At 29.9% G+C, this 27,149-nt stretch overlaps 1 protein-coding gene across 1 annotated transcript; it reads left to right on the forward strand.

Moving 5' to 3' along the window:
* The first annotated feature begins 4,128 nt into the window (after positions 1 to 4,128).
* LOC114410591 lies at positions 4,129 to 4,982 on the forward strand. Its single transcript, XM_028374554.1, has 4 exons — positions 4,129 to 4,292; positions 4,365 to 4,469; positions 4,563 to 4,611; positions 4,911 to 4,982. The coding sequence occupies exons 1-4, from the start codon at positions 4,129 to 4,131 to the stop codon at positions 4,980 to 4,982; spliced, it is 390 nt and encodes a 129-aa protein (XP_028230355.1).
* Positions 4,983 to 27,149: the final 22,167 nt, after the last annotated feature.

A 27,149-nucleotide genomic window follows, 5' to 3' on the forward strand; every position in this document is an offset into this window, starting at 1 on the left:
TCTCCATAATAACCTTTATTTGTAATACATAAAATTAGAGTTCCTATTAGGCCTAACATTGGCCCATTTTGGTTCTCTTTGGTATGGTAAATTCAACATGCATCTCCTCGGTTCCATTTTGGTCAAAATGCGAAGTTCCATTCTTTAACATTAGAATTTTAAATTATAATGTTTCTACGCACGATGTTTGGAGATCTATGCATGAATTTGACTATGCATTGAATCATCATTCGAAAATGCCAGGTACCTTTTCCATAAAAATTTCAGACTCATTTGGAATTGGGTGTATGTTCATTCATCACAACACAAGCAACTATTTCAGATGGTGCTTAAATTGAAGTGCAGACACTACTAAAAAAATGAGTTTTAACATCGCCCTATTAACATCGGTTATTTGAAAACCGATGTTGTTAAGCACTTACAACATCAGTTTTCAAATAACAGATGTTAAAACTGAATTTAGTGTGATTTTGACATCGGTTATTTGAAAACCGATGTTGTAAGTGCTTAGCGACATCGGTTTTTCAATAACCGATGTTAAATTAACATCGGTTATTGGAAAACCGATGTCGTTAAGCACTTACAACATCAATTTTCAAATAACAGATGTTAAAACTGAATTTAGTGTGATTTTGACATCGGTTATTTGAAAACCGATGTTGTAAGTGCTTAACAACATCGGTTTTCAAATAACCGATGTTAATATAAACTTTTTTTTAATTATTTATATATTTTAAAAAAAACATATATTGCGTTATTAATTATATTTTAATTAAAAAATAATAATAATTAATAAACAATAATAAATTCAAAAGGTAAGCATTTAAAAATTAAACTAAATTTTTAAAATGAATTTCGTAATTTAAATTTTATTATTTCTTGATTATCATTTAAATATAACACACATTTATATAAATTATTTGATATTAGTTAATTTGAAAAAAGAAACTGTTTTTAATAATAGAGTTTAACTTTTATAGAATTTTTATAGAATGTTGGTAAAAATAACTATATTGTAAAAAATTAAAATTTATTATTAATATATTTTTATTTAATTATTATATTTGAAAAAAAATTATATTTTTATTATTTTTAAAAAAAAAATTCAGAACAAAAATAAAAATATTTTCATGAGACACAAAAATTATGTTTTAAGTCTTTAAATATAGAGTTAATTATAATCCACATGTAATTTATTTTTATTATATTTGTCATTTTTTTATTATTTTTGACCTCATTTGTTAATTATGTGAATTTTTTGTTAATAAATTTAATAAAAAAATTATTTAGGAAAGAAGAAACAAAGAAAAAGAATTATATTTAAATAGTGATGAATATTTTTTGTCAAAGTTATTTTATTACTCAATTAAATATTTTTTTTAGATTTACTTAATAAAACTTTAAATTTTAATTCACGAACTAAGTTTGAGAACAAGAATAGCATATTAGGTCTGGTAACCAGGACACACCCAAATTTAGTATGATTATCACCGAGTTCTTATTATAAAAAAGTCATCCTTATTAATATTTAATATTGTATTAAAACTTAAATTTAAAATCACTAGTTAAATTAAAACAATCTTATCAATTGATTTATATACTTAGTAGCAAACAAAAATTGTTACAATTTTTTTATAATATCAATTAATTGAAAAATATTTTGATATAATTTTTAATATAATTATTACAGAAATTTACGATACTATAACTTACGGTCAAAAAAGTCATAGTTAAATTTAGTATGATTATCATTTATAAAATGATTATCACCGAGTTCTTATTATAAAAAAAGTCATCCTTATTAATATTTAATATTGTATTAAAACTTAAATTTAAAATCACTAGTTAAATTAAAACAATCTTATCAATTGATTTATATACTTAGTAGCAAACAAAAATTGTTACAATTTTTTTATAATATCAATTAATTAAAAAATATTTTGATATAATTTTTAATATAATTATTACAGAAATTTACGATATTTAATTAAAATATTTTATCTTTTATTTTTAAAAATTCATAATTTTAACTCTTTTATTATTTAATTGAGATATTTCATTTTTTATTTTATTAAAAAAATTTAATTTTAATTTTAATTTTTTAGAAGTAAAAGACGAACTATCTTAATTAAATGAAATGATCAATGATTAAAATTACAAATTTTTTAAAAATAAAATATCTTAATTAAAAAATAAAAATTAAATTATGGATTTATAAAAATAAGAACAGTGTATCTTTATAAAAATTAAATTATGCCAAATGCATTTTTTAAGCTTCATGTATCTTTATTTGCAAAACGTGATACATTTTGTCCAAGGGCCCACTTTTTTAAGATAATATTATAATTTATATTGTGAAGCATTTCCTATCAAAACAAAAATAATATTGTATTTCCATTTTTCCAAATAATATTATATTGTGAAGCGTCAGAACTAAAATGCATTTCCATTTTGCCAAATGCATTTTGTCCAAGGGCCCACTAAAATGCATTTCCATTTTATCAAAACTAAAATGCATTTCCATTTTGCCAAATGCATTTTGTCCAAGGGCCCATTTATATTGTGAAGCGTCAGAGGTACGTATACGTAAGTAGCATTTCCCCAAAATAAAACGACCTCAGCCTAGTCATCAGTCCCTCATTTGCGTAAACCCTTGTCGTCATCGCGCTGTGGCCACCGCCGTCACCGTCGCACTGGTTCGTGGCCTCGTCAGCGGAACCTGTGGCTGGAATCGTTTGGTATTTCTGGTATGCTATTTTTGTTTTTTTATTTTCAATGCTCTATTTTCTTTTGGTTTCACTGTCGCTATTATCCGTGTACCTTGTTCTCATATTTTCCTTTTTGTTTTTATTTTCATGCTTTGAATTAGGACTTTGAATCTTGGTCGTGGTTGTGATTTGAACTCCTATTTAATTTCATGACAAATAAAACAACACCTTTTTTAATTTTGTGATTTTTAAATATTATGTACTCCTAGCCTTACATGCTATTCTAGTGAGTTTTTTGCTGGTTCGGAGTCACTAAATGCGTGATAGGACCTAATAAAAAATAGTGTTTGCCTTTTGAAATCATTAGTTCTAATTCTGTCTTTTTTTAAGTCCTTTGTCATTATTTCTTTTAACAAAATATAATTTTGATTTTAATTTTTTTTTTTAAATATAAATGAAAAATCACCCCTAATATGACCTTAATAATCTGACGCTAACCTTGGATGTCAGCTGTTCTTTTCACATGACACATGTGCAACTTTTGAAAAATTAGTATTTTAATTTATTATTTTATTATATGAAGTTGAATGTATTGATTAATTTTTTATATTTATTTCCTAGATGTCGTATTATATTTATTTCCTAGATGTCGTGGAATCTTCAATTTAAAACTGAATTTAATTTATATGCAAGTGTAAGTATCCAATAAGAATTTACTGTTACATAATCAATATCTTTTTTTTTATTAATAAGATGATCATAAAACCATTGAACCAAGCTAAGGGTTAAAAAAGAAGAAGAAAAGGTCTCTGTACGTCATCCAATATTCTTTTAGTAATTGAAGCCATTGACTTAATTGATTTTAAAATTCCTGCTTTGTGACCTAAAGTCTTTGATGATAAATAATACGGTAAATAATAAATTAAAGCTCTGATGTTTTCCAAGATTCTAATGCATGTGGATTTCTTGAAAAATTCTAAGCGTTACATTTGCTTGGTTTTTAGAAGATAAAGTTTTTATCTCCTTAATTTATTATTTTAACTATTAATTTTCACTCTAATTAATGTGTTAAATTAAGTATATTCCACCTTATTTATTGTATTTTAGAATAAATTACAGACAATTCTTGAGATTGATGAGGTCGATGATCCGCTATATCTAATGACATTGACCATCCCACAGCTTTTTTTGAAGCCATTGCAGGTTATGTGGGATGCTACCTTGTTTGGCCTGTTTAATGAAAACTTCCCCTTGTACATAAAGCATGAAGATCTGTCTGAAATTGCACACGGTGGTCAATGTCTCAGCATATCTGTTATACAGTTGTGGATTCTGTAAGTCAATTTAGATTATTGTTAATTACCTAATTTATTGTTTTACCTTTATGCATAATTTACTTTGTGTTAACAACAATAGGCATATGACTGAGACAAGTATGCGAGCCGGGAATATCGATGTGTATGGATTCCTCGAGCCACAGTCTATCCAGAGATCTGGCCAATCACAATTTGAATCAGAAAATTACATGAAGAACTGGATGCAAAATTCAAAACGGGATGTGTACCTTGGAGCCTACCTGAATGGGTAACTTAAACCCAACAAATGAATTTAAATAATGTATAATAGTATAATAACATATATTGGTCTCCACTGCAGTGCACATTGGCAAATGGCCGTCATTTTGCCTAAGGAAAATGTTGTCATTTGGTTTTGTTCGTTGCATAATAAGCCAGACAACTACCTCAAAGGCATAATTAATAGGTCAGTGTTGTTTTTCAATATATTTGCATTAGCATTAGTCAGGTAAATCAAAATTTTGAATGTACAATAAGAATCTATGTTTGTATTCAATAGTGCTTTGAAAGGACTTGACGATACTCAACAAAGTAAATCCAAGTCTCCTGCTAGGTGGATTGTTGTTAAAGTAAGTTATTTAAACAATATGTTTTTACTTATATTTTAGTACTGTGTAGACTAATTTGTACTGATCGTTGCATATCTAAATTTCATAATGTATTTAGTGTAATAGACAACTATAATTGGGTATTACGTCATGCACTGGATGTCAACTATAATCTTAGGAAATTTCCAGAATAATTGGGAAATGGTAATTTTTAATTCACCAAATTTCATATTATTATGATTGCTAATATATTATTAACTTATGTTTTATTATATCATGCAGTATTTCACTGATCCTAGACCATTGGAACCAGAAAGATTAAAGGCGCTTCGCAACCAATGGGCAAAGAACTATTTGAAAGTGAAAAATGAAACTTAGGATGTTTAGACAATTTTGTAATTGTAGTTTATATTTACTTACTTAATTTACAATTCATGTCTCAACATTAAATATGTTTTAAATTCATAGTAATTAGTAAATTTCTCATTAAATTTTTTGGTAAAAACTGTTTCAAAACGGAATGAAAAGTATATGTTGTGTGGTCTGATTTTAAAATTTACAAGTTATTTTTGGGATTTATTGGAAAAACAAACATAATGTTAAAAAAAAATTCTAAAACAACATCGGTTTTTAAAAAAACTGATGTGAAATGTTACTTACAACATCAGTTTTTTAAAAAACTGATGTTAAATGTCACCTACCTCAACATTTTTTAACATCGGTTTTTTAAAAAACTGATGTTGTAAATAACATTTAACATCGGTTTTTAAAAAAACCGATGTTGTAAGTAACATTTCACATCGATTTTTAATTTCATATCAGTTTTTTTAAAAACCGATGTGAAATGTCACGTACAACATCAATTTTTTAAAAACTGATGTGAAATGTCACCGACAACATCGATTATTTTAAAAACCGATGTCAAATGTCACATTTAACATCGGTTATTTTAAGAATCGATGTTAAATGTCACTTACAACATCGGTTTCTAAAAAAACCGATGTTGATTTATAGATTTATAACTTTTTTTTTCATAATTCATATCATATAACATCGCCTATTTAAATAACCGATGTTAAATATGATTTACAACATCAGCTTTTTAAAAAACCGATGTGAAATGTCACCTACAACTTCAGTTTTTTAAAAACCGATGTCACATGTCATATTTAACATCGGTTATTTAAAAAACCGATGTTAAATGTCACTTGATATATAGATTTATAACTTTTTTTTATAATTTTTATCATATAACATCGCTTATTTAAATAATCAATGTTGTATTTATTAGTTAACATCGGTTTTGAAAAACTGATGTTAACGATACTACTTTCCACATCGGTACTTTCAACATCAATTAATAACCGATGTTGAAAGTCTTAAATAACCGATGTTGAAACCTTATTTTCTAGTAGTGAGACATGTTTCAAGAAAACGAAAAAGAGTAAGCTACTAAGTATTTAGCAAACAAAATGATTGAACTTGTTCTATAACGATTAAATGTCAAGTTTACTTACATATAATATCATGGGTAAAGTGTAATTTTCTTAGCTATTGTTTTTTCTTTGGTGAGGGATATGTTGTTGCTAGGTAGAAACAAAGACATGAGCTACTTCTTTAGCTTTTGGTAGGAATCTATGTAGATCTATAGCTCAAGTAAAGATATTTTTATCATTTAATTCAAATACAGAAAATTACTTGTTCTCCCTATCAAAGATATTTTTTTTATATTTTTTCCTATAAATATATATTGTTTACTACAATTTACAATAACAATTTAATTATATTTAAAATTAGTTTTAAATGACTTAAGATTGTAATTTTATGACATTCAATTTCATCATATTTAAAATTAGTTTTAAATTTAAATTGCATGCACCCGAACTAAGGTCTATTTATTTATCTCAAATTTTTATTTTTCAAACATGCAAAAAAAAATATTTTACTTTTTGATTTGGGCACAATTTCAGTAAAAAATACAGCGGAGTGAAGGGAACGCACAGGTAACTAGCTAGTAGCATTTGAAGCACTAATTTCACGTTAGTTCTGACCACTGCTAAGGAAATTAGTGATAGTTAATTATGCCAACGCTTGTGGCAAACTGACAATAATAATCTTTGAGTTTGTATATTCAACGACAGTTTTGCAATCGCTGAAATTCCGATTAGCGTCGGTTTAAACCACCCGTAAGTTACCTCTATAATCAACGCTAAATCACTGTTTTGTTGCAGTGATAATGTACTCATACATGCAAAGGATATAAATTTATGAAAATATAACTTGATGTATTTTTATGAAATAATATTTTTTTTGTAAATTAAAAATTGTAAAGACTATAAATCAAATTCCTCATATTTAAATAATCTATTTGATTAAACCAACATTGTCGAAATGCATTTTAAGATAAATACTTCATTTACAACACCAAAATACAACGACGTTATTTTATATATCTATATAGCAAGTTTTTGAAAATTGATTCTCCAATATAAGAAACTCAAAAGCTTGCTTGATTAATTCATTAGTAAAGTCGATAAGTTGCTTATAAGGACCCACCATGTGGGAGCAGAGATTTACTTTGGTAAAATTGGATTAATAATTTTGAACAACTTAAGATAAATATTATAGAAAATAGTGATATTATATTTTTTTGAAGCTTTTGCAGCAAGGATTGAAGCGGATGAGAATCAACATAAACCTGTTTTAACAATTGCTAAATCTATATAACTACAATCTAGTAATAAATTACTTCAATAATTTGAAATATAGTTCGCACAGAACATCAACCTCTGGCTCTCACATAGTTGTGGTATACTCTTAAATCTAGATATGTCATTCGCGGTCAACATGAAGGCATATGAGGTAAGAGGATATCTAGTGCATATTAATAAACATAAGGTTCAAGTTATATATCCCAAAACGTAAAACAAGTTGTTCAAAGACCACAAGTCATGGAGATTAGTATTACTAACATAAAACATACTTATTATACTAAACCGCCTCCGATAGGGCTCCCTTACTAAAAGTAGTATACATAGATACAACAACATAAATGGGGATAGTCCCCAAGGAAATTGATTTTGTCTCCGGGTCTAGTATTCTCTTGCTACACTAGACTATAACTCTCGATCCTTGTCTACTCCTCCTGTTGTTCATCAAGAAGTAATCCATGCAACAACAAAAAAGAAGGAGGAGTGATAAACCACATGAATACAAATATGAGATCATTACACATATATACAACTAGCCTTACACGCATACTAACACAAGATCAAGTATAACCGGTGGGAATGCACAATTAAGAATTCAAAGACAAGTGACTCATAGGTCAACCACATGTTTATAGATTCAGGGACAATGACATTATGCATAAGGATTCTTAAGAATTTTTTCTCATCATAGTCATCGACAATATTCACAACATAGCATTGGTACCTACAATAATAAACAAGGAATTGTTATAGCTTCATGCTAAGGCATTTTATGTATGTATTTGTATTCGAAAGATTATCTTGTAACTACTGAAGGAATCAACCATCTCGTAACTCATGAAGAATCAAACATTTATGGAATTCATATTGAGCCAACTAATCCTGCAACTCAAGAAGAGTCAGTCATTCCTGAAACTCATACAGAGTCAGCCATTCCAAAAACTCATATTGAGCCAGCCATTCTTGCGACACATAAATAGCCAGTCATTCTTGAAACTCATATTGAGACAGCCATTGTTGTAACTTATAAAGAGGCATTCATTCCTAAAACTCGTATTAAGTCTACCATTCTTGCAACTCATAAAGATCCAACCATTCTCAAAACTCATAAAGAGTCAGTCATTCTTGAAACTCATAAAGAGCAAGCCATTCCTACCTTACCTAATACCTAACACCTTTGTAAGGGTTTGTTGTCTCTTCCTAAGCCTTAACCCTTTCCAAAAACCATATAAGTGGCCCTAAACCTTGGATGTATTTACAAGTCTAATAGTATAGGGAAAGCACTACAACATTTAGGAGTAAAAGAAAAGCATATAATTATAGTAATTGTATATAGAATCAATCATATAGGATATACTACAGGATATCATTCATTAGAATTTCCAAGCAAATCTAACATACCAAACACCACTAATATATATGTTTTTATTCTTTTTACAGGTGTTGAGGGAAGAAGCCCAGAGTTTGAAGAACCTCTGGATTTGAGGTCAAATCCTTTTCAAGGGGGAGAGAATGATGTAATCCTACTCCCCAAGGGCATTGGATAGAAGATTCTAAGAAGATTGGGCCAGAGATGCAAGAGAAGGCCCTAGGATTCTCATGAGCCTTAGGGTAGATTTTGTGCCCATGGGCTAAGTATGAGCCCACTTATCTTTATACATATTAGATTAAGATTTCATTATTTTTGGGCCTTGTATTTAGGGCTCCATAGTGTAGGGAGGGTACCCTAGTAATGTAGGATTTTTCAGCCCTTGTATTTTAGGGTACCTAGACTAGTTTTTGTATTAGGGATAATTTCATAATTTCACATGCATTAAGTGCACTATTTGATGTGTGTGTGTTGGGAGAGAAATTTAATTGAATTGGGAGAAGCCCAATCCAATTAAATTTTGGATCATCCTAAGGGGGAGGTGAGCATTTGCTTGATACACCCGATTGTCACATCATATAGTCACACTTTGTGTATGTCCTTCATGCTTTACATGCCTCATGACACCTAAGCACACTTAGTGGAGAATCTTGGACTTGATCTTGGATTAGTGGGCTGAACCATAGCTAAAATTCACTAATCATAGTTAGTGAAATTTTGGCTCCACAAATTTAATTTCAAATTCAAGTGAAATTTGAATAGAAATTCAAATTTCCCTCCAATTTTGTGTAACACTTAGGCTATAAATAGAGGCCATGTGTGTGCATTTTTTTTAACTTTGATCATTTGAGAATTACACTTCAAAGTTCAGACCTCATTTGAGGCACAAAATTTCGTGCTCCTTCTCTCCCTCTCCCTCCACTCATCTTCTCCTACCTTCAAGCTCTTATTCATGGCTTCCTATGGTGGTGAGCTTCTTCTTGACTCATCTTCTCCTTGAAGTGGCGTCTCCAATCATCTTTCTTCCATTTCCATTCCGCTGCAATTGATCTTCAAGAAGTAAATGACTCCATTGATGAAGAAGATTCAAGACCTACAAGCTTCACATGGAGCTACATCATTACGTCCTAGCATTGCAAAAAATACAAGTGCATGCTCTTAAATACACTTAGGCATCATGCCCTCATACACCATTTCAAGTATTAATTTCTTCACCCACTCAGACATAACTTGGCATAGGCTCTAGGCAAGCATTGGAATTTACTTTAGAAGAAGATTTAGGTTATCCTTTGAAGGAGTATGAATATAAAGTTAGAAATATAGGGTTTGTAATAGCATTGTTTCAACTCATTTGACATAAAATCACAACTATTATTAGTATAGTGAATAACTAGGACTTTGGTTACAAGTTTTTGGAATTCAAAACGAGTACATCTAATAATAATAAGTGTACCTTAACTACATTTTAAAAAGTACCAAGGCACAAGGATTTTGGATTCTAGCCTTTAGAAACTCAACTTAAACAATTACATATTCTAGCTTAAAATTGTTTATAAGTTTCAATTACATAGTTGGATGGGAAAAAAACTCAAAAATATCTAAGATTAATTTGCACAATTCACCATTCCGCTAATTACACTTTACACACAATCCAATCTTTACAAATACTGTTTTGAAACTATCAAGATGAATATTGCTATAATTCATAGGAATCAGATTAGGGTGAGACCACTTAGATTATAAAGTTAAGGCTTAACTCTTGAATGGTTTAAAATGCCAAGTCAGGTTCAAAATAGATCGCTTATATATCAATTATGAAAACATGTTTGATTCTAGGCAAATTTCAATATATGACTTATCATGTTGCATTCTAACTTTCTCTTTTCAAATGTATAACCTCTAAAAATCCAAACATAAGTCTAACCTCACTTAAAACAGGTTATAATAAGAGTATAAGACATGTAATTCATACAATTGCAGATCCTTAATTTAGATCCGCGATCCGTGAACAATCCCAAGTAGTTTTCATCTCAAACATAACTTTTAAGCATAATTTATATCCTTGACATATCTAACTTCAATTTAATCACTTAACACTTAAATAAAACCATTTAGATCATCAAAGATTCACGAGTCAGATCTGAATAAAGAGAATTAAAGCATATACAGAATCAATCATTACGATACACATACATTCACACATATCAAGGTAATTAAGGTGTTCCTTAAGCAATTACACTAATTGCTTTAAGTTGGGGTTCGCCGATTCATGAGAGATTCACACTATCTCTTGATGACGTTAGGTACATATATAACTAAGCACAAAAACAATACACAGGGCATTAGTTAAAGAAAATCCCAAAACACTAAACTATGAAACGCATATCGACTCGTTGGCATCGAACCCCAAAAGAATTTAGAAGTAGAGAACCCCAAACTCTCTCCTAATGTCGATCTCTATGCTACCCCTCACTCCCCACTTACCTACGGATTGTAGGGATCCTTTTGATCTCCTTGCGCGTAGTGCCCTTCATCTTTCAAGTGGTTTAACTTTTCTCTCCGATTGATGCATATGACCTCCATGTTACTAGCTTGCGGGTTTGAGAAGAAAATAATTAAAGAGCAAGTGGGTGGCTTTGTTGCTAACTGGTCTCGTTAGGTTGATTCAATCAAAGTTTTGGAGGATGAAAATAGAAGAAAAAAAAATGGCAGACAAATACCGTTTAGTCTGTTGGAGATATAAGGTGGTTTTATAAAAACTAAAATGAATTTAAACTTGGGTTATATAAATATATGCAAATAGAATAACAAGTATAATCAATAAAATAGAAGGGATATATGTTCAATGAATAAAGCTACGAGAATAGAAATTTAAATTGGTATGAATAGCTATAGAAATTGACTTAGGAATTAAATCAAGGAAACATGTCATTTATATTGTTATAGCAACCTTGAAGACATTGAAATTTAGTTTGAAATGAATATAAATATAAATATAATTCTTTCAAATATTGAGATGGTACAAGGATTTCAATTTGATCATTTTAGGATAACCAACGGAATAAAAGTTGTGCTCTTAACTTAACCACTTTAGCTTTAGATGAGCATCAAATTATTTGGTCCTAAGGTAGATATTAGTGATTACTAAATCACTCATTTTGAGCATGTGCAACTAAGACCTTGACTACTCTGTGGTCATGTATCATGACTATCATCCTACATTAATAACAATAATAAAATAAAACTTTTAATTTTATTAAACTTACGAAATAAAAAAAAATTAAGCACATGCAATTATGAAACTGTACCATATATGAACTTATAAGCTAACTCCTAAAAAACAGGATGTTACATTGCTTCTTTGTTTTGGTTAACATTTTCACTATAAACATAAAAACAAATCTATAAAATTAAGCATGACAATATGAGAATGGATAAAAAATGAATTTCAAAACAATAAAAAGATTTTTAATAACAATATGAGATAATGTTAGCTCAGATATATAATAGATTAATTAAGCCTTACTTATCTCAAATTTTGAAAAACTTTCTTGTAATTAACATTTGAAGTCGCATTGGATACTTTGTTGAATCCACGTCTTTGGTTTTAATTATGACAAACCATTAGCAATGTAAATTGAAAGGAAGATGGAATTAGCATTCTGCTTAAGTGTTTCGGTGTTTATTACTTTAAGAAGTAGAAATATTTTTTCATTCTAAGATACTCATAAAGGTTTAGAGAACAACTGACAAAGTTGAGAACTCATAAGAGTTATTGAAGCCCATCAGAATGATGGAGTGTGCTTTCCTTCTGAGTACTTAGTTCTTGGCAAGATACTAAACAACAAGGCTTTACATAGAAGATTCATCAGAGGCTACATGAAGAGCATCATCAATCAGAATGAAGCTATGTAGAGTCTACATCAAAATGATGAAGACTTTGACTTTGAGTTTCTAAACATTAGAATGATTCAAGAAGACTCAAAATGCATCACTTGAACAAAATCAAAAGACTAAAGTCTGACAATTCGTCAATTTCCATATGTTGCCAATCACTGTAGGCACATCAAAAAGGAAGAACCAGCTGCATAAGAAGTGCTAGATTATTGAATGAAGTTGTCCATGAGAAACACTGATGACAAACATCAAAATGGAAGACTGAAGAATACTACTCAATCTGACCTTGGACATAATACTAACACACCAACAACATAACTTCTATTAAATTTGTCTGAAGTAATCAACTTTAGAATGCTTTGATGTTGTGAGAAGTGTTAAGAGTGTTGAAGCTGCACTACATCAAAATGAAATATCAATGTGAACTTCATCAAGGGAATTCATCAAAGTATGGATTCATTCTCAGCAAACATTAGAATGATTATTCTGATGGTTCTTCAAAATGTCCATTAGAAAGGATCTTCAAAATGAGAACCTCAGAATGGAACCTCATAATAGTTTTGTCTCCTATCACATCTTGACAGCTAGAAAGTGCCTCTACTTACTCCAAAAGCTTGTCAGCTATGTGGAGCCCACTCCAACGGTCTTCTTCACTACTAAAAAATAGCGCTTTAGCGACCGACAAACTCCGTCGCTAAATCATTAAATTCGGTCGCTATTAGTATTAGTAACCAAAATAGCAACCGAAGCCATTACGTTGCAAAAACCCAAGTCACTAAGTCTGTTGTAATCGAATTTATTTTCGATTGCTATTTAGCGACCGAACTAGCGACGCACTAAAATAATAATTTTGGTCAATGTGTAGTTGGTTGCTATTTTGCTTGGGACCAGTTTTGTAACCGACATTGTCTATCGCTAATTCGGTCGCTAATATGTAGTTATATTTTAAATTTAAAATAAAATCAAAAAATATTCGGTCGCTATTTCAGTCGCTATCATATAATTAAACTTAAATATAAACTAAATTCAAAAGGAGTTCGGTCGCTATTTCGGTCACTGTTGAATAATCAATTTTAATATATAATTTTTTTTAAAAAAGCCATTCGGTCACGAATTCGGTGGCTGAATTTGCAATAAAATATATTTTGGTCGCTAATGAGGTCGCTAGTATATAATTTATTTCATAATTTAATGGATATCGGTTACTAATTTGGTCGCTATTTAATATTAATTTTTTAATGCAAAATTATGTTGTATGTTTTGTTTTTCCAGTTACGTTTTGACCTACTTAATAATTATCAACTATAAACATAAATTTTAATTAAATTGTATAATCAAAATTATAAATAAAATTAGACATTCATAATGAGTAAATATATATCTTATAACAAAGTTCTATTTTAAAGATTCATAAAGTGCAAATTCAAAGTTTTCAAAGTTTAATCAAATGCAACGTAAAAGTTAATAAAGTTCAAATTCATAACTAACGTGGCCTAATCAAAGTAAAGTAAACAATAACTAGAGTCAATGATCATTTTCCATCTCATGAGGACGATCAACCTGAGCATCATTAACATGGTGATCTGTTCCATTTGCTATGGTAGGTGATAGACTAGGAGCTGGTATGATAGGCTGAATATGCAAGTGTTGTAGTATACGTTGCATTTGCTCATTTTGTTGTTGCATCTATTGTCGCATCTCCTGACTTTGGTGATCATGATTCTCCATCATCTGCAACATCTTTTCCTCAAGTATCTTCTCCTTATTTGCCTTTGCCAAAAGCTCAGCATTCCATTTATTAATTGTCTCACGCATTTCCTCTATTTGGTCTTCCACAGGAGTAATAGAAGTTGATGGAGCTGATTTTGAGCAACTAAACCTTTTGCTCAAAGTACCTAGGCCGTACATGTTCCCCTTGTAATTTGGACCTCCAACAACATTCAAATATATTTCATTATCATTAACAGAAGTAGCAGTGTTAGGGGAATCCTGTGTAGATGTGTCTTCCTCTATCAAACGTTGTAAGATTTCATCTCGACGATGTTGATATTTCTCCTTCAATATAAAGTAAGGTATGAAGATAAATTGTTAAATATATAGACATATAAGGATTAATATTCAAGAAAACCATCACTAATACAAGAAAAAAATTTGACTTTAATCTACTATAGTAGGCTTCAAAGTTTATACTAGCCAATCACAAACATTTAACACTAACTAAAAAAAAGCAAATCAAGATGTGTAAATAGGTTCAAGAGATGTTCATCAAAGGTAAGATTTCATTTATAATACCAGGCACTATATATCTAATAAAGTGATAGGATTAGAAGAAACAACTTACAGCAAATTCGCGGGACTTGTCATTGACCCATTCTCCCGACTTCAATTTCTTAGTTTTCTCCATCACCTCCCAAGCAGTTGGTGGTCTTTGAAACTCCTTTGACTAGATAAATTTAAGAAATTAAAATTGTAAAACATTTAATTAATTTCATTGAATTGAAAATCAATGAGGTATACATACATACATGCATGCATGCATGCATGCATACATATATACATACATACATACATACATACATACATATGAAGTAAAATTACCAGCTTTTAAAAGTGAGCTGCAATAGATATGGAACCACCACAGTATGCTGAGGCTCCTCTATCAACAGATCGATTCGCCTTGGCAGTGGAGCTCTTGTTTAGGAAATTTGTAGAACCCCAATGTTCGTCCAAGGCTGCTCGAACATTAGTTGTTATCCACTTTCCTTTATCTTGACCATTTCTAATCTTGTTCATTGCACTTTTTAAAATACGTGAACCTTTTGTCTCAAAAATAGCTCTAATGGCTCGCTCTTCTTGTGGGTGCCACCTATACTCTTTCTGCATAAAATATGAAACAAGAACTAAATTAGAAATCATACAAGAAACAATAAATTTTAAATTACACCATAATTCAAGTTACCTTAAACTCTCCAAACCACCTATCACGAAGGTCAACTGACACCTTCAACCAACTTGGAGTTGGTTCATCAAATTTTGCCCTAATGATATTTGATATGATATTAGAACACCCATATGTTGGTTGAAACCTATGTACAAAGACATTGTCAATACCATATTTAAAAAACATTTTAAGAAAATTATTAGTTAAATAAAATGCACTTACTCTCTTTTATATGCACGAATGAAAGGTCTTTCATCAACAATATGTTCACAATTTGGATCTGTTGGGTACTCAGGTGTAACAGAATCATCTGGTGTTGAAGGTGAAGCATCTCTAACAGGGGTAGTGGGAATTGACTCCCTTACAAAGGTAGGATTTGGTTGGTCTTGAGCTGTAGGAAGTGTGTTTGGAGTCTGTGTGATCAAGGCCATACCCAAATCAAATAAACATTAACATGCAGTAACTAGGAAGTGATCCTAGGTCGTTTCCCAACGAGCTATGATAAACCAAATGTTCATAATATACTTGCAGTAACAGTAACAATGGGGGGGTTGTTTGTTGTGTGAATTAAAGAACAAGCAAACTGGAATATGAAATTAATAATAGTAAAAACGTGTTATTTCCTCTGATTCAGAAGCCATTCTCTTGTTTTAGGTTATGAAGAATTCGTCCCTAACAATTAACCACTTAATCCAACCCTATTTTAATTTACTAAGCGAAAATCAATTTAGGGTTGTCAATATGTGATTAAGTAACACATACACCAATTAACCCCTTGTTCATTAAGCACGAACGCAATTTAAGCACAGAAGCAATTAATTGAACATGAAGCGTGCACAGATTAACAGAATTCATGTGGGTTAATTGGTGAAGGGAAAACTGCCAGGAAGCTACATTATAAACAGAACCTCGAAGAGAGTTAAGCTTCGCCCTCAGAAGGAAACAACACCAAAAATTTAGCCTTCCATAATTTCAACCAAAAACATAAAATGCAATTGAAACTAAAGACAGAAACATAAATGAAACTGGAAATAGAAATGAGAATGAAACTAAAGCAGAACGTAAATGAAACTAAATGCAGAAGAAGAAATAAAAATGAAATTGCAATTAGAAGTAGAGAATCGAAAAGTGCATTACGTGAACAGTAACAATAAGCTCAAAAACGTAAAACCCTAAACCCTATGCTCTAAATAATAGCCTAACAGAATAGCCTTTACACGAATCCCAAGGCTACTATTTATAAGGGTCACTCAAAGTCATTGGGCCCTATTACATTATTCTGGCCCAAAACGAAATAAACATTGAACAACATAAAATAAAATTGCAATCTCCTAATTAAAAATTAACTAAGGTAAATGTTGCTTTATTTGTCCTCTTTAAGTCCACGACCAAAATCCGGATTAAGCCCAATGCTTCATTAATTCCTGAAATTAGATTGAAAACATCAAATTAGCTTAATGAGCCCAAGTAATAAAACTGCCTAATTAATTTGACAATTAAGACTAATCAATAATTAAAATGGTGCAAAAAGGGTTAAGAAATAGGAGAAAATAATGGCACATCATTGTGCAACAACATGAATCACCAACTCTGAGGTTGATATGTGAATGGATGAGGGGGAAGGGTTGGTGGTAATTGGAGCTCTCAAACTGTGGGTACCACGTCTTGTACCACGATTAAATGTTCCACGACCACCACCTCTACCTCTGTCTGCCATCTACATGTTTGATTTACACACGCACACACACACACACACACACACACACACACACACACACACATATATATATATATATATCTTTTTAAGAACAAATAAATAAAAAATGAAGTATCGCAAGCAATACACTTTAGTAAACAAATAAATCCAACTTGTTAATGAAAACTCATAGAAACATGTTTTCTACACCAAAATATGTCACTTATCTTCTCTTTCATATTCGCTACAAGAGTAAAAGTAATAATTATCACAAACCACAGTCATACAAATGTAAAACTACACACACACACACTGAACATAAGGCATGCAATATATTTAAGAACAATAAATAAAAAGTGAAGTGCCACAAGCAATACACTTTAGTAAACAAATAAATCCAACTTGTTAATGAAAGCTCACATAAAAATGTTTTCTACACCAAAATATGTCACTTATCTTCTCTTTCATATTCACTACAAGAGTAAAAAATATGAAATCAACTTTAATCTATAAATTACCTAAGAAGTATCTGTATCATCAAAATCACTCTCAATGTCATTCTCACTTAACATGCATTCATCCTCGTTTGGTTCAATCAAGTCTAGTTGTTTGAGTAAGTCTACATCTATCTCTTCTCCACCTCCATCAACATCCGCAAGAGATTCATTAATGACATCAGGGTCAAGTTCCAACACTTCTTGAAGCCCTACAAGCTCATCATCTTGGTATGGAGCCTCTTGTTCAATTTCACTTACTATATTGTCAGTGATTCTGTTGTGAGCTTTTGTCTTCATTATGGCTAACCATCCTCGATGTCCCTCAGGATATGTTGTGTAATAAACTTGTTCTGCTTGTTGTGCAAATATGAATGGGTCATATGCTTTAGTATATCTTTTTTATTGTCTTACTTCAACAATGTCATACTTTTTATCTACTCGTGTCCCTATATAAGGAGTATTATCTAACCAATCACACTTGAATAGAACTAACTTCATCAATGGGATGCCAGTATACTCCAATTGAATAATATCATACAACATTCCATAAAAATCAGATTCTAGTTGGTCATCAGTTCCCCGTACGTGAACACCATAATTAGAAGAATTCATGTCTTCATTCCAACTAACTGTTTCAAATTTGTATCCATTTATAATGTAGATAGGCCATGATTCAACTTTTCTCTTAGGTCCCCATGCCAAATTAACCAATATTGAATCTTGAATATTATTTTCTAGATTTAGAACCTAAAAAATTTAAAAATTAATACCATATATAACACCATATCATTATGGAAGAAATGTTATTTCAATAATATATAAGGTGTTAACCTACATATTGCTTGAACCATGCAGGAAAGTTGGATGAAATGTCTTGGTTAAGTTGAGCATCTGAAGTAGTGGGATTCAACTCCCTTAAAAAATTCTCATAAATACTGGAAAAGAGAAAACAAATTAGTCAACGTAAAAAACATAACATCATTTAAAATATTAATTAGAGTTATAAAAGTATTAAAATCATCATACTCTAAATATGGCTCAATCTCTGGACAATTTTGAAGAACGTACAAGTGAGCAACATGAACATCAACTTGGTCCAAAAAATATGTTTTGGATTTACCACTCGCTCTTCCTGGATAATTGAAAATTGATATAGGAGGAGAAGATGAAGAACCTTCATCTACATCAACATTTCGAGGCATCCTTGTCCTTCTTGTTGCAATTTGATCAGGATAGTAAAACGAGGCAAAGGTAGATGTCTCCTCCACTAAGTACGCTTCACAAATCGATCCCTCAACTCTAGCTTTATTCTTGACTTTATTTTTGAGGGAGTGTAAAAACCTAAAATTAATATGAATAATTATTTTTTTTTAAATGACTATATGTATATAATACAATGGTGTATAAATGATTACTCATTTTATACCTCTCAAAAGGATACATCCAACGATATTGGACTGGACCACCAAGTCTTGCCTCATAAGGTAAATGAACTGGAAGATGCTCCATTGAATCAAAGAAGCTTGGAGGGAATATTTGTTCTAACTTACACAACAACACATGTATGTTATTTTCCATAATTCTTAGTTGCTCAACATTTAAAGTTGTCGAAGTTAGTTCTCTAAAAAATTGGCTAAGTTCAACAAGTGGCTTCCAAATAGATTTTGGTAATGAGTCAAATGCAATTGGAAGCAACTGTTGCATGAAAACATGACAATCATGACTTTTCATTCCATGAATTTTTCCCTTGTTAAGATCCACACACCGACCTAAATTGGAGGCATAGCCATCTGGTAACTTTAGTTCTTTGACCTATTTAAGAACAGCGAGTCTCTGGGATTTGGTCATTGCATAAGCTGCCTTTGGTGTAAAGAACTTTCCACGACCAACATCTACCAGCTCAAGCTCCTTCCGATTACATATTTCTGCTAAATCCATTCGAGCATTGTGTTTATCCTTGCTTTTGCCATTGATGTCCATCACAATGTTAAAGACATTCATAAACACATTTCTTTCTGTGTGCATGACATCAATGTTATGACGCAGAAGCTAGGTTTTCAAATATGGTAACAACCAAAATATACTTTGTTTTTCCAATTATGTTCAACATCATAACTAGGAAAATCTTTTTCTTCTTGCGACTCAAGGCAGAGCGATAAATGTGCAACTCTATTCCAAACATCAAGACTAGACAAACGTGGAGGAGGGGGTGAGGTCTCAACGCGACCCTTCTTGAATGACTTTTTATTCCTCCTATATGCATGATTAAGCGGAAGAAATTGGCGATGACAATCAAAATAACAAACCTTGTGAAAATTTAAAGTTGTGAATGCCTTTGATCATTCCATACATATGGGACAACCAAGTCTACCAGCAGTTGTCCAACCTGACAACATCCCATAAGCTGGGAAGTCATTGATTTTCCACATCAAAGTAGCCTTCATCAAAAAATTTTGCTTCAATGACACATCAAAAGTTGGTATGCCATCATTCCATAAGGTGCATAAGTCATCTATGAGTGGTTGCAAGTACACATCAATCTTGTGCCTTGGATCTGATGGACCTGGAATTAAGACAGTTAAAAACATAAATTCTCTCTTCATGCACCTACCAGGAGGAAGATTGTATGGAGTTAAGATAATCGGCCAACAAGAGTAAGTCTTCCCAAATTGACCAAAAGGACTAAATCCATCTAAACATAATCCCAATCTGACATTCCTAGGGTCATGACTAAATTCTGGATGCATTCTATCAAAATGTTTCCACGCTTCACCATCAAATGGATGACACATGACATTCGGGTCCCTCTGATTTTCACTATGCCATCTCATGTGAGATGCAGTGGCCATTAAAGAGTACAATCTTTTTAGTCTTGGAATGAGTGGAAAATGCCACATTTTTTTAACAGAAAACTTCTTTTCAATCCCTCTCCTATTAACCGTCAAATACCGATCACTTTTACAAAAAAAGCAATTGGTTATACTCTTATCTGAATTTTCTTTGTAATACAACATGCATCCGTTCGGGCTACAATCAATTTTCAAACAACCGAGACCCAATTTCTGCACTGACCTTTTAGCTTGATAAAAATTACTAACCATAGTATTGTTTTTTGGCATGGTGTCACCCATAAGTTGAACAATACAATTAAAACACCCTTCTGACATATTATAATCAGATTTCAATCTAAGACAGGCCAAAGAAGCTGACAATTCTGAATGATGCTCGCATCCTTTCCACAATGGTGCTTGAGCAGTTGCAAGCATATCAAAGAACTTTTGAGCTTCAGGATTAGGATTCTCCTCCATGCATTTTGTCTCAATTACACCCTGTTGTTCTATGTATTGGCCAATTGATGGTCCAGCATGATCCATGATCATTTGCTCATAAGGATTCAATTCTTTCCTTTTCCTACCACTTTCGTAGTAGGAACCTTGCAACACTATGGGAGGAAATTGTGGTAACTCTTCACCGTGGTTTGTCCACCAATAATAATTTGGCATGAACCCTTCCTCATAAAGATCCCTCATCACATCATCCACAAACTTGAAAACTTTACATTTGCATTTCTTGCAAGGACACCTTGTTTGTTCTTCTTGCATTTGAAACATGTCCTGACTAGTAACAAATTGTACAAATTCAAACACTCCTTCTCTAAACTCATTTGTCCAACGTTTATTACCATCCAACATCTGTTACATCCACCTTTGATTCTCAGGAATATCCATTGATACAAACTACCAACAACAAATCTCCATCAAGAAACGTCAAGAAGTAAGAAAATATTATCATCAAATGAAATGATTCGATAGTATTCAATGGAGTGTGTTCATGCAAACACACAAAAGACATACTATTATAGTGTTTGTGTGGAAGTTGAAACAGTCAACTTAATGTTTTATTTACTATGATTGATTTGAAACTTTAGATAAAGTAAGGTTGATGATGGAACATGGATATTGTGTATTACAAGTACCTCAATGTAGGTATAATTAGACAATGAAGAAAAAACTCCTGCACAAAATTAATAAAATTGTGTCTATTATGTGAAATTAATTAATTATAGTAGTACTATACTAGTGGAGAAAAATAAAACTATTGTTCAGAGCTTAGTTCAAATAAAGTAATTATAAATTTTCTTACATTTAATTGTGAGCGTAAAAAAATATAAAATAGAAAAGAATGATTAATTTTAAATTATCTATTGAATTATCTTTAACTTAAATTTAAATATATTTAATTAAGTATTTTATTGTATCAATATTATAACATACACTGCAACAATTTAAACATGAACAAAAAAGACAAACCAAGAGAGGGGTCCAATGAGATGTGTCGACCACTATAGCTAGTTCCTCTACTGTGCTATTTCCTCGGTTGTTTGCAATCCCATGTACACATCAAACCATCCTGCACTAAAATTGTTCAAAGTTCAAAAACACAACACTTAATTAATTAGCACTATTGTGTAAGAGCCCCAAATATATACTGAGAAATCCTACGTCTCAGATATGATTATTAATTCTACTTATTTCAATTTTCCCACTGTAATAAATAAAAGTAAAAGTAGATTCTCTATATACAACTTTCATTTTTTTTTTCTTACACCTATTATTACTACGAGACCCATTTTGCTGTAATCAATTTGAACATTGACCCAAACTCAATTAACTTTCTGAAAAATCAACTATAAAATTTAAATTAAGTATGTAACATGTCAAAGAGATTATTAAACAAATGTTAATATTATCATTTAAGTTATATGATTTTTTTTTATTTGGACTAAAAAGTAAGCAAAAGGGATCGAGTTATTTTAAGAAAAATTTTAAAAGATTTATTCTTCATCTTAATCATTATTTTTTTAAATCTATTAATTAAGATTGATTATTCATTACAATTATTATATTTTAAGAAAATAAATAAATGATTTTTTTAGAGTTATACTATTTTGATCTCTCCTCAAAAGAAATTAATAGTTGTACTTTGAGAGATTTTTTTTATATAAATTTTCTTATTTTGAAAGATTAATGTGATAATATATATATTTCTAAGGACTAAAATGGTGTTTTCCCTTGAGTTTTCCATAGTATTTTAAATTGACACCATTTAGTTCCCAATGTGACGTGGGTCTTATAGATGATGGCTACCAGATGGCTACAATAAAAATGCCATTTGTCTCACATGATCGAAGTAGACAATTTTTTTTTGGTCGGGGAAAAAGAGAATATATTAATTAGCCAATGAGGATGAGAAATACCCAAAAGAAATAATACAAGTAAAATTCATGGAAAAATAAATAAATGTATATTTGAAGAGTTCTTAACCTTGAAAGGAATGGTGAAATGAAAATAAAGAAAGCGCCTCGTGAGACAAAATCACAAAAATATAGAAAACTGCACTTTTTTAGCATTATATATATATATATATTACTTTTTTTAAAAAAATAAAAAAAAAAAATATATATATATATATATATATATATATTACATATATATTATAAAATGTTTCCATAAAAAATATTATAAAATATTATTTTAATTCGTAAAAGGTTAAATTATACTTTAATCCTTTCTTTTCAATTAGAATCAGTTTGATTGATTGTAGAATGAAAAAGATTCAGTTTAATTTCTTATCCTTTAAAAAGTTTAATTTCATTCTTTGTTTTTAATCCGTCAGTTTAGAATTAACGTCCTTATTTCAACCAAAAAAAAAAATTAACACCCTTAATATTTTTAATATATTAGTAGTTAAAAATTCACTCGAAACATTCTTTTAATTATAAGGTAAATAAATAAAGAAATTAAATTTTAAGAGTCTTTTTTTTTATCACAAGAATAGAAGACAAATAGAAAAAATTTACAACAATTCACGTGTTACTCAACTAATGGAGCTAGAGTGCTATACTTCCTTTTTCTTTTTACTAGGAGACTCTATTTAACTTAGATAGTGATTAACCTGGATATTCATTAAATTTTGATAATCTTTTATTAATTATCGCACTCAAATTTATCAGCAATAATTTGTCTAAAATTTTTGCATTTATTTTGTATGAAAAATTTTATTTGGACAGATCAACCCACAAATTATAATCAATAACTATTTAAAAGAATTATTTTCAAGGTGTTTTCTCTAACAATTAGGAACATTGTGAATTGATATCATTTCACAACCAAACATATACTCCGTGCCAGTTTAATATATAAGGAATGCCAGGATATTATTTCTGAACATTAAGGAAATGTTAGTATTTTTAGTCTTTTCCCCACTCTAGACATTGATTTATGCACATGTCAGGATATTATTTATGAACATCAAGTAATTTTGTTAATTATATTACCCTTAAGACCATTGCCAATAAAACTTTCATTGAAAATCATAATACTTGATGTTATCTATCGATAAACCTTTCTATTTATTCTTTTTGTTAGCCAATTATCCTAATTTTTTCTAACATGTATTTATATTTATATAATCCTAATTTTATTTGTAGTCCTGCATTGGTCTAGTGTTCAAGCAACTTAAACTGGGGTTCATGAATGAATTTTTTTCTTAGAGAAACTCACATCATACTGTTCTAAAACACGGGAAGTGTTAACCCTACAATACCATTAATTCTACCTTTCGTTTTTTTTATTCCTTCTTTGTGCTTCCAGCATGTCAAACTAGCACACTACACAGTTAAACATAGAACTAGACATGTTCTAAAACATGTGAAGTGTTTTGAGTGTCGGAAATGTGTCGATCATCACGGACAAGACTGTTCTTGGCACTTCATCTACCACAAACATGAGTTTGTCTGAGATAAGGAGGACTAATTCTAAAAGATGGTTTCATAGAGGCAATTTGAGGGGTTCTTCATCACTTATCCCTACTACAAAACACACAACCAGCAAAAAAAAATTGAAGTTCCACAAACCTAGGTCTGGCAACGCAAAACTCAGAGCAAAGAAATTCCATAAAAAAAATATATTTCAACATACAATAGCAATATTTCAGTTAGCAGAAATTGTTCTAATTATATCCAAATCGAAGCAAAAGTGTTAAAAAAATAGGGAACTCAAAACCCAAAACAGAATAAGCAAAAAAAAAGATGAAATAACTTACTATGTAAGAGCTCCATCCCAGAAGAGAGGAAGGTATAGCGTGCACTGCAATGTAGATGAAATTTAAAAGATGAAACCCTAGGAAGCGCAAGAACTGATAACCTTTACTCTCATTCTTTTCTTTCTTTCTAAAAGCACTGCACCACCGTAACCTTTACTCTTTCTTGTCTTTCTTTCAAAAAGCACTATACATTTACTCTCTTTCTTTCAAAAAGCATTGCACGGTTACTTTTCACATTTTTTGCATGTTTCATTGTTTTGTTTTTTCTTTTTCTTTTTCACGTTTTCTTTCCTTTTTCTTTCTTTTATTTTTTTTTCATCATTTTTGACGTCTTTTTCTTTTTCTTTTCTTTAGTTTTCTCTGTGTTTTTTCTTTTCTTTTTTATCTCTCTTTTTTTCTTTTCTCTTTATTATTATTATTACTATTATTATTATATTTAAACTTTCTTTTTTTTCACGTTTAGTCTTTTTTAGTTTTTTTTCTTCTACTGTTCTTTCTTCTTTCCTTTTTCTTCTTTTTTTTTTCTTTTCATCATTTTTTATGTTCTTTTTTTTCTTCTTTTTTTCTCTTTTCTTTTCTTTTCTCTTTTCTTTTTTTTCACGTTTAGTATTTTTTAGTTCTTTTTCTTCTACTGTTCTTTCTTCTTTTATTTTTTTTCTTTTCATCATTTTTTATGTTCTTTTTTTCTCTTTTCTCTTTTTTTTTCTCTTTTCTTTTTTTATCTCTTTTTTTCTTCTCTCTTTTTTATTATTATTATTATTATTATTATTATTATTATTATTATTATTATTATTATTATTATTATTATTATTATTATTATTAAACTTTCTGTTTTTTCACGTTTAGTTTTTTTAGTTCTTTTTCTTCTAGTGTTCTTTCTTCTTTCCTTTTTCTTCTTTTTTTTTCTTTTCATCATTTTTATGTTCTTTTTTTTTCTTCTTTTTTTTCTCTTTTCTTTTTTATCTCTTTTTTTCTTCTCTCTTTATTATTATTATTATTATTATTATTATTATTATTATTATTATAATATTTAAACTTTTTTTTTTTTTCACGTTTAGTTTTTTTTAGTTCTTTTTCTTCTACTGTTCTTTCTTCTTTTCTATTTCTTCTTTTCTTTTTTTTTTCATCATTTTTTATGTTCTTTTTTTCCTTCCTTTTTTCTCTTTTCTTTTCTTTTCTCTGTTTTTTTTTCCTTTTTTCCTTTTTATCTTTTTTTTTCTTCTCTCTTTATTATTATTATTATTATTATTATTATTATTATTATTATTATTATATTTAAACTTTCTCTTCTCTTTTTTTTGTTTCTTTCTTTGTTTTCTTTTTTAAGAGTGATAAGTTGCTTTTTTTCACGTTTAGCTTCTTTTTTATTTCTTTTTCTTCTAGTGTTCTTTCTTCCTTCCTTTTTCTTCTTTTCTTTCTTTTATTTTTTTTTTCTTTTCATCATTTTTTATATCCTTTTTCTTTCTAAGGTTCGAATTGAAATAAAAAAAAAACTGAATAGCCATGGTTAAGTGTTAATTAAACTAACCAAGTTGCGCTTGTCTTCGAAGTACTCTGGTTCGGATTAAGGCTTGGAGGTCTTGGCTTGTTTAGCTCGAGGCTGAGCTTTGGGCTTGTTATCTTCGGGTGCATCGTGTTTGGCTTCTTGACCCTGCTTCGTCTTTCTCTTAGCTCCTCTCCTCAATGTGCTCGCTAGAACCAAACAGGGAAGAAAGAGAAATAGGGTTTGGCTTTGGAGGGTGAACGCTAAATAGAAGGCGTTGGATCTTATTCATGATTGCCAAATATTTCTCTTTCATTAACGCTTCATTTTCCCTTTCTTCATCAAATATTTTTTTTTTAAATATTTATTTATGTAATATGTTGACAGTATTTTTATCTATTTACAATAAATAACATGAATTTCTTAATATAAATAAAAAATATTATCACCAAATTAGAAATATTATTATAAAAGATAAATATAATATATAAAATAAAAAACTTATATAAATATACATATTCTAATATATGTGAATATTATTTTTTTACATATATTAAGATTAAGATATTTTTATTATTTATTAAAATAGTATTTTTTTTATTTATATTTAACTTTATTTAATCAAGTGGTTAATTTTTTTAAAGAATTAAATTATATAGTAAATAAATGTACTTAAATAAAATGAGAAAATTTTCTATTTTTAAAATATTTATTTATGTAATTTATTGACACTATTTCTATCTATGTTATAATAAAAAACATGAATTTCTTAATATAGATAAAAAAATATTGTCACTAAATCAAAAACATTGTTTTAAAAGATAAATATAATATATATAA

The sequence above is a fragment of the Glycine soja genome, chromosome 4, assembly GCF_004193775.1.
Source record: "Glycine soja cultivar W05 chromosome 4, ASM419377v2, whole genome shotgun sequence".
Classification (NCBI taxonomy): Eukaryota; Viridiplantae; Streptophyta; class Magnoliopsida; order Fabales; family Fabaceae; genus Glycine; species Glycine soja.